The following is a 10000-nucleotide window of genomic DNA, read 5'->3' as shown; positions in this document are numbered from 1 at the left end:
GGGCCGGCGGCCTCAGTGTCAGGAAGTATAACGAGTGTAACAAATTTCTTTACTGCATTCAAATACACATACACGCCAGGCACTGACTAGAAATAGGTAGCGATGGAGTTTCCCAGACATTCGTCATGATAGAGCAAGCGAAAAATAAGCAAAAAACGAGAAAAAAAACAAAAAAACAGTAAGGAAATTGCCAATACTGCATAGTTTACCTTTAAGGAGGAAAATCCTAATGTCTTGTTATGATCTTTGACCCACGCTTAACTTGATTTCAGCATTTCTCACCTGAAGTGAAAATAATGCAGAGATGTCAGTACACCTCAGTGCTCTAGTTAATGTTCAGGATGAGACCAGCATGCTCACACTCAAACACACACACACACACACACACACACACACACACACACACACACACACACACACACACACACACACACACACACACATACACACACACACACACACACACACACACACACACACACACACACACACACACACACACACACACACACACACACACAAACATACACACACACACACACACACACACACACACACACACACACACATACACACACACACACACACACACACACACACACACACACACACACACACACACACATACACACACTTTTCTGTGAAAGCAAAAATGGGAGTGAAGGGGAAAAAACGATGCGTATATGATGACCACACCAATCAACATCACATTCCGCTTTTTTGCAGCTCACTGCAGATTTCCTCCACTGACCTTGTCATTACCAAAGTGCGTTACCCTGTCAAGCTGCCGAGAGAAGGGGTGAGAGAAGGGGGGCAGACGGAGGAAAATCAGAAAAGCAGAGGGAACAAGAGAAAAGAGTAGAGAAGTGATGAGTCTGCACATCAGGCTCTAAAGTCAGAAACATGCCATCATCACCAAAGAACAGAACTTAGGTTCAGCATGCAGTAAGGAGGAGGGAAACTGACAGGTAAAGAGATGAATTATAAACAATAATCTGGTACAGCTGGGTAGCAATCAAAACATTGTTTTTTCAAATAATATAAATTAAAATATCATAAATCAAAAATTGGTAATTTTATACAAAAGTCAAAGGCAGTAGATTGACAAAAGAGAGAACAGATGGCTTACATAAAAGAATAGCTCTGCACGTAGCACATTTCCAGCGGTGGCCACACAAGTTTGATGTGCTATTCTCTCGGTTACAGGGTATCCACACAATTTTACACTCTAAAAATGATGCTGGGTGTAAAATGTATTTATTATTTATATATTTTTCATTCAGACATTTATTTCACGATAGCCTTGGTTATTCTAGGGAAATCAACCGTGAAAAACGCTGCAGCTAGGCAAGTCTAAACACTTTTCAAACTTTTAAACCCCTAACCTCGTAAGAACAGTTTCAAAGCCGTCTCCTTTCTCAGAACTCCCAGCTTTTTGCAGAACTCAAGGCTGCGAATTCCGAGAAAAATGTGTAGCCGTATTTCTATAACGCAACTAGATTAAACACGTTCAGCGCAACAATGACCACTCTGAGAGCCTAGGTTAAAAGTGAAATACAGCCATTGATATTTGTTGATAAACTGCTGCCCCGTTAAACTGTTGACATGGGTGAAATCTTTATAAGCGAGCCACTTGACATGAGTGATGAGGAGCTGGCTTGGCTACACTGGACCCCTGCAAAGGTCAGATTATTGGACCAGGAGGTATTAGCCGTCCCCCTGTGTGTGTCTTCCTCTGCGTTGTCACTTTTCTGAGTGGTTTTTCCGCTGAGAGGAGGAAGATGAGGTGAACAAAAACACACACACACACAAATACACACACAGATACACACATATATATATATAGACACACACACGCACACACTTTAAGACTCCAATTCCCCCGACACATACAAACACACCACGGTCCTGTTCACATCACACAAGCTCGTACACACATCCAGACAACACACGCACACAGAACAAAGATACATACACACACACACACACACACAGGCACACATAATCATCCTCCCCCAGGTTTTATATGGGAGCCGATGATAGCCATGTCTTCTATTTCATTTTCTTCATTTTCATGGTGGCAAGCACCTGAACATCTGCTAGTGTCAGCATAAAAGCCAGAGCTCAGAAATCAATAGCACCCCCCCCCCCCCCACACACACACACACACACACATGGCCATTTTAATGGAGGAGAGACTTTGAGAGGAGTGTGCCGAGCTCTGTAATAGCACATCATACTCACATCCCCCCAACCCCATCCCACTCAAGACCTCCCGCTGTGTGTGTGTGTGGTGTGTGTGGTGTCTGTGTGTGTGTGTTTGTGTGTGTATATAAAACACATGCAGCAACACACACAGTGCCCATACAGGCACAAAGATACTGGCATTAATATACTCCCTGTCATTACATACACACACACACACACACACACACACACACAAAAACACCCTCTCACCTCGCAAGAGTTTCCGCTGTAGCCGTGGGGGCAGCGGCACGTCTCCACTGCAGTGGCTCTCACCTCCCCCACAGCCGATTCACTGGCCTCCTCCAGAGATACCGAGCTCAGTCTGAGGAGACAAGAGGAGGAGGAGGAGGAAGAGGAGGAGGAGGAGGAGAAGAGGTGCAGAAACGAGAAGAAAAAAGAGGAGAGGAGAAGAGAGGAGAGAAGAGAGGAGGGGAGGGGAAAGGAGAGAATAGTAGAGGACAGGAGAGGAAAAGAGAGGAGGAGAGAAGATAAGAGGCACAGAAATAAGCAGAGGAGGAGAGGAGAAAATATAGGAGCAGAGGTGAGGAGAGAAGAGTGGAGGAGAGGAGTAGAGAAGAGAGGAAGGCAAAGGTGAGAATAGAACAGAAGTGAAGAGAAGAAGGGAAAAAAGAAGGGAGGAATAGAGATGATAATAAAGAAAGGAGAGAATAGAATAGGAGAGGAGAAGGAAAGAGAGAAGAAGAGAGGAGTAGAAAATAGAGGAATAGAGAGGAGAGGAGAGAAGAGGAGAGGCAGTACAAGTAGATAGGGTGAGGTGAATGAGAAAAGAGAATATGGAGAAAAATGGGATAAGACAGAAAAAGGGGAAGATAGAGGTAAAAGAGAAGGATGGAGAGGCCATTGGAAGAGAGAAACCACATGGGAGAAGAGGAGAAGTGAAGAGAAGAGAAAAGAAAAAAAGAGAAGATAAGAGAAGAGAAGAGATGAGAAGGGAAGAGAAGGGAAGAGGAGAAGAGAAGAGAAGAGAAGAGAAGAGAAGAGAAGAGAAGAGAAGAGAAGAGAAGAGAAGAGAAGAGAAATATGAGCAACCCAATAAGTTGTGTTGAGAAGGGAATGGGAACTCCAGCAGTGTAATCACACATAGAGCACTTGAGCTTGAGAGAACAGTACAATGAGTCAGAGAATGATTGACAACATGACTGCCAGACTGAGTGACTGACTGACTGATTGAGGAAATGACTGATTTATTAACAGTTACCTGATGAAGTGGTCTAGACTGAGTGTGTGTGTGTGTGTGTGTGTGTGTGTGTGTGTTTGTGAGTGTGTGTGTAAGTGAGAGAAAGAGAGAGAGTGAGTGTATGTGTTTGTGAGAGAGTGATAGAAAGAGAGAAAAAGAGGGACAGAGAGAGGGAGAGAGAGGTGGATAACAGAGTGAAAGCGAGAGGCTGAGTGAGTGAGTGACTGGCTGTTGCACCTGAACTGTGTGCAGTGTGTGAGTCTACCTGTAGATGGCGCCCTCATCATCGCTGTAGGTGGCCCTGAGGAGCAGTCTGCTCAGACTGCCCAGCACAGCCATGAAGTCCCTCTTACTGACAGGCTGCTGCGTGTCTCGGTGCAGGAAGCTCTCTGGACGCAGCGCCAGGCGCTTGGTGCTCTTGGCGTACGGGTAGACCGCCTGACCGTACGGTCCGTCCATCAGAATCATCCCATTACCCTGCAAACAGAGATGAAATGTCAACCCTCCGTCTCTTTCACACACATTTTTTTCTTCTTTTGTCTTCTTTCTTTTGCCCCCACTCTCATTCTCATTCTTTCTCCATCCCTTTTTCTATCTCTCACTCTCTCTCTCTTTCTCTCCCCCTGCCTTTTGTCTTTCACTCGAGCTCTGGGCTTGACAGACAGACAGCCAGACGGCGCCCGTGTTGACGGCTGTGCTTTTAATCGGCGGCTGTCACAGGAGTGACGTGGGCTGGTGCCGAGTCAGTCGGAGAAAGTGATGGGACTGATTTCAGCTCAGCTCAACAAAGTCAGATGAAAGTAGAGACGTTCAGATCTCTTTTTTTTCGGCACCTGATGAGATAAAACATTCGGTGTGTGTGTGTGGGTGGCTTAGTCCTTGTATGTGTTGGGGCGGGGGTTGGGGGGTGTTTAAACAATATATCAAACAGAGAGAATGAAAAAGAGGGAGAGAGAGAGAGAGAGATAGAGTGAGAGCAATGCCCTGAGAGGTGAGATTAAAAATGAGGTAGAGAAAAAGAGTGAAGGGCAGTGACTGAGTTAGAAATAGTGGATGTGTGAACCATGGGAGAGGATAACACTGTACGGGTGAGGGAGGGAGACAGCAAGAAAGAAGGGAAAGAGAGAGAGAGAGAGAGAGATTGATTAGGAGAACATGTACCTGAAGACTGCCTCTGAGTATGCCTTGATGGATAGCTCGCAACAGCAGGTATAGCTCAAAGCCGAGAGCCGCCCTGTCCCTTCCCTTCCTCCAAAAGCACTCACTGCCCATTTACTCCGTGTCGCCGCCACTGCCGGGGAATTACGCTTTATGGGTGTAGCCCACTTTATTTGCTCTGAATTAATGGAGTGTACACATGCAAAACAGGGTTTAACTATCAATAACGACCTGTCATATATACACCCAGGTGCCGCAATGCTATCCAGGTGGGGTTGGGTGTGTGTGTGTGTGTGTGTGTGTGTGTGTGTGTGTGTGTGTGTGTGTGTGTGTGTGTGTGTGGGGGGTGGGGGTGTGATTGTGGAGGGCTGACAGCTTTTCCTCACAGCAACGGCTCAATAAAAAAACGCTCCAGGAACACGCCGAGGCCTGGCTTTAATGAGCGGCTCGCTCCCTGGCACGCTCTCTCTCTCTCTCTTTCTCTACGGAGGTATGTATACACGCACTGCCACCGCACTAGAAAACATGAGTGGACATGAGTGGACACACACGTGGATCATGATTCACATCAGCGCGTACATGCATCCACATACAGACGCAAGTACGTGAGACAACACATGACGAGAGAACACATGTAAAGTCTCCAGTGGCTCTTGGGTCATGCAGTAGCCAAACCTCTTTGTTAGAAGTGTTTGAAATTGCTTCTGTGTTCCCACAGGTGTATGTATATATGCATGAACAGTGTCGGGGGCTGTGTTTTGATGCAAGAAAACAGGACTCTCTTAGTGGATATCTTTCCCCTGCTGAAGCCCAAGCGTCAGGTTTCTTTGGTTAGGCTTCTTTAAAAGATCCCAGCGCTGTTTCATCTACAGCCAAGGGAATGTATCAATGGCCTGTCACATCGAATTTGAATGGCCGCGTCTTGGCTCTGCATGAAATCACCTGTGAGCCCAGCCCTCTGCTACATGCTAAACGCTCGAGGGAAGTAAAAGAAACGGTCCCGCTGGATGGATCTCATGGGTGGATAATTGGCAGCAGACGATCGCGGCCTTTTGACACGGGGTGGGGTGGGGGTGGGGGTGGGGGTGGGGGTGGGGAAAAGATAAAGCTGTGATGTACTGGGGGAAAAAAGGGAACAGCACTGGCGAATGAAAAAGGGAACGTTAATGAATGAAGTCGTCGTAAAGAACGCCGAGTACATAAAAAGGTAGCCCACGTGTCATGCCAAGGTCAACGGAGGATCCTTCTCTCTGGCTTTTAAAAGCACAGCCGTCAACACGTGTCATGCCAAGATCAACGGAGGATCCTTCTCTCTGGCCGATTAAAAGCACAGCCGTCAACATGGTCGCCGTCTGGCTGTCTGTCTGTCTGTCCGTCTGTCAAGCCCAGGCGCTCGAGTGAAAGACAAAAGGCAGGGGAAGAGAAAGAGAGAGAGATTGAGAGAGAGAAAGGGATGGAGAAAGAATGAGAATGAGAGTGGGACGAAAGAAAGAAGGAAAAAAAAAGTAGGAAGAGAGTACTGGCGAGCCATGAAAAAAAAAGGGAACGTTAATGAATGAAGCCGCCTTAGCACGCAGTCGTGTAAGGAACGGCGAGTACATAAAAAGGCAGCCCACGTGTCATGCCAAGGTCAACGGAGGATCCTTCTCTCTCTCTTTCTCTTTCGTGTGAGATGATTAACGGCGCCCGAAGAAGCGTCTTAATTGATTTGCGTGCCGCAAAGGCAAAGTTGAACGAATGACAATAAAACATGAAGTGGTCCCTAGGAGTGGTCTGTTTTATCGACTGTTTCATGACTAACGGGCAGAAACCGAGAAAGCCCTTTGCGGGCAGGGTGATGGCGGCGGTGGTGGTGTGTGATTGGGCAACCATACGAGTCGGCGTAGATGGGATCTTTAAAATCAATGGACCAACGATTGATCTGAAAATGTGCTGATGTCCACAAGGCAGAGAGAAAGACCATGCGATCATTACGTTGGCTATGTGGAGGCGCACACAGAGCCAATAAACGCCTGCGGAAAAAATACAGTGTGACCTTTCTGACAGCTGGCTGTGTCTCTGACATTCAGCGCGGTGAGCTGCGGCCTCGACAAAAGCACAAAAGCAGACAAACTACAAAAGTAAAAGTTTGGCTTCGATAAAAGCGCAAAAGCAGTCAAACTAGAGAAGCACAGACAAAGGGAGCATGCTCTTTCACCACTGTGTTGGACAGCTATTAAATACCCTAGGCTGACATCTCAGTTATGACTTGAAGATAAGTCTTGAAAAGCTATCCTTGAAAAGACAGTCTTACAAGAAGCCACAGAGGCTTACAAGTCGTTTTTACCCATTTCAACAGGGTGACTTTTTTCGGAAAGAACTGTGTGATTAGTCTGATTGAATTTTTTAACACTAATATATTTTTAACACTAATATTTTTTCATACAGTAATTCCCAAATTACATCAAAATTGAATTGACATTAAATTAAATTAAGTAATCATACTAATTAATAATTACAAATTAACAGAACCTTACATAAATTGCTAAAAATCCGCTCAACATCTTTTAACCAACTGATTGGATGCAAAAAAACTGTCTGTGGCCTGGGCCATGTAGCACATTGAGATGGATTTTTTTCATGCAGGGCCTCGGTCTTTGAACAGCTCGGCTTTGAAGTGGTGACTTGATGGACTGTCCAAAGAGCATGGAAAACACCAGACGCTGAGGACAGAAATCTCAGGCCTCAGACAGCACTAATCGAATCCAGATACAGTCCTGAAAATAATAATCAGACACACACCAACAGGCAGACTCACACATTCACTCACACACACACACACACACACACACACACACACACACACACACACACACACACACAGCTGTGGTCCACAGACGAAATCGAGACAGGCCAGATTGTCTTTAGTGAAGTCTCTACCACCAGTCAAAACAGCATACAACATGCTAAATATATGCAAGCATTTGTATATGCCAGTGACCACTCAAGCCTCATTTTCGATAAGATGAACTGAATCTGCCGCCAGATTACTGCATCAAGTAAAATACTTACCATACGATTCCTATTAGAACCAATATGAAAATCACAAAAAAAAGGTTGAACGCTCAAAGAGCAAACCCATTATGGGAAAACTACCAGCACTGACAGTTGACTGGTTCATACTACACAGACCTTTAAACATGGTAAAGTCATAGGATGCCACCTTTCCAATAAGGTAGTTTGTCAAATGTGTCCCTTTCTTTAGAGGTGCGTCACTGAACTGGAAATGTCATGTTACGGTGAAGCGGAAAGGCCTGGGAACCAAGGCATCCCATCTGCCAAGCGACAGGTTGTAGAATGTCACTGTGCAGAACCAATGGGATGTGGAGAAGGGAGACGACCGTAAAAGGCACGCATCACCTGTCGTCTCCTGCTTGGGCCTGCAAGCAATGTCAGTGCAAGAGCTTTTCATAGAGAAAACCGTCAAAATGGCGTCCCAATGGCCTGGGTGGATGACCACGTGTACAAACTAGGGCTGTTAATCGATTAAAAAAATTAATCTAATTAATTACATACTCTGTGATTAATTAATCTAAATTAATTGCATATGTATTTTTTGCTGTGAAAGTATTTTACATATTTAAATTGTAATCAAATGAATAAAAATGAATCATTGAATAATCAGCATTAGTGACATTAAAGTTCAAAAACTCTTTTATTATTATTTTAACTGTTCAAATAATTGCCATAATAATCTATGAGATGACCTAATATGCTGAGGAAATAAATTCAAAAGTGCTTCGGGAAGAAGTTTTTTTTTCACATACAAGGCATTTCAGGCCACAGATATAACCTAGGGGACACAATGAAAATAAATTAACACTCCCCTCAATGTCAACACTTATTTCTTTGCATTGATGTGCGACTATAGAGTTGATGAACTCCGGTGATATGCAAATTCCTTTTGCTGCAGACATTGCAGAGGACTTTATTTTCAACACTTTATTTTTTTTATGAACACCATCAGGCCGTTTTTTAAAGAGTAAATGTTCCAATCAATGATCCAGGCAGCACGTTTTCTTCTCTCTCCTTCATTTTACAGTCTAATTTTTTACTGACTAGAACGGCTCGGGTCAAAGGTCATAATGGAATCGATTAATCTGCCCTAATTTTTTTAATCAGTTATTTTTCTCAAATTAATTAATCGAAATGAATCAGTTATTTTGACAGCCCTAGTACAAACACACACACAATCAAACACTTGCACACACACACACACACACACACACACACACACACACACATACATACACACACACACACACACACATTGTCACAACAAATGCTTCAACGGACTTAGCCACCCCCACTGGTCGTTGACAGGTGGGACCCTCCGATTGGCCTATCTCTACATTTTCCAAAGAGCCCATCCTGACTATAATCCCCATACAAACTGAGATGGGAGACAGAAAGGCTAAAATGAGAGTGCAATATGAAACATTAAAGAGGAGGTTATGTACGTCCACAGTTAAAAACAACTGGAGAATACACATCAACTGCAGCAGCAGCCGAGTGGACACTGGACTGAAACATTACCAAAGACTAGCACTTTCGTAGGTGTTCATCAGCGTCCACTAGTGAGAGATAAGATGTCCGCTCTTTTTGCTGGGTAATCTGCCAACACTTGAAGGTGAAACATGACTCCACCACACTGGCTTCAACAGGCAGGGTACTGTACATACCTCTATGATGACATCAGCGGCGGTGACGATGCGCACCACCTTATCTTTTCTCTGGGTGTCATAGGAGACGCTGTAGACCAGGCTGCCTCCGTATGCTGCAAGCTGTGGAGGAGCACAAGAACACATGGCGTGGGTGTGTGTGTGTGTGTGTGTGTGTGTGTGTGTGTGTGTGTGTGTGTGTGTGTGTGTGTGACCTTATTGACTGACTTACTATGCAACACCACTTCTACCTTGACTAGTTGGCATAAGTCAAAATAAAACACCCACCCCCCACACACAAAAATCAGTGCTTGAAACGCGTAAATATGTAAACATGAATATATGGATGCTTGATGGTACATCTATTGAGGATAAGGATCACTATTTACATGGCCCTGCTAAAAACAATGCTTACCTTGATCTTAAATATCTGCTTCTTCCTCCAAAGAGTTGTTATAGCTCAGACAGACATGAAGAGCACGCACATGCATGCACGCACACACACACACACACACACACACACCCCTGGGGATCAGTCAAGTATCTATCTATCTATCTATCTACACACACACACACACACACACACACACACACACGCACACACACACTGTGCAGAACCAGTGGAATGTGGAGGAGGTAGACACACACCCCTGGGGATCAGTCAAGTATCTATCTATCTATCTATCTATCACACACA

The 10000-nt window shown here is 44.8% G+C and overlaps 1 protein-coding gene across 10 annotated transcripts in view; it reads right to left on the bottom strand.

Moving 5' to 3' along the window:
• lama2 (laminin, alpha 2) overlaps positions 1-10000 on the bottom strand; it is a 153165-nt gene that overhangs the window by 89705 nt on the left and 53460 nt on the right. For 6 of the 10 annotated variants that reach the window (XR_007194299.1, XM_048250074.1, XM_048250077.1 and 3 more), the window contains exons 13-16: positions 9325-9426; positions 3711-3922; positions 2458-2569; positions 752-784 (exon numbers count right to left, since the gene is read on the bottom strand). Coding sequence is in view for 9 of the 10 variants with exons in the window: in XM_048250074.1 (XP_048106031.1) it covers positions 752-784; positions 2458-2569; positions 3711-3922; positions 9325-9426 (459 nt within the window). In the remaining variant the exon portion in view is untranslated. The remainder of the gene's footprint in view (positions 1-751; positions 785-2457; positions 2570-3710; positions 3923-9324; positions 9427-10000) is intronic. The other 4 variants (XM_048250078.1, XM_048250081.1, XM_048250082.1 and 1 more) reach the window with 1 other exon arrangement.

This window comes from Alosa alosa, chromosome 8 (assembly GCF_017589495.1).
Source record: "Alosa alosa isolate M-15738 ecotype Scorff River chromosome 8, AALO_Geno_1.1, whole genome shotgun sequence".
NCBI classification, from domain to species: Eukaryota; Metazoa; Chordata; class Actinopteri; order Clupeiformes; family Clupeidae; genus Alosa; species Alosa alosa.
Note: the sequence above shows the minus strand (reverse complement) of the source record. Positions and strands in the feature narration are given on the sequence as shown.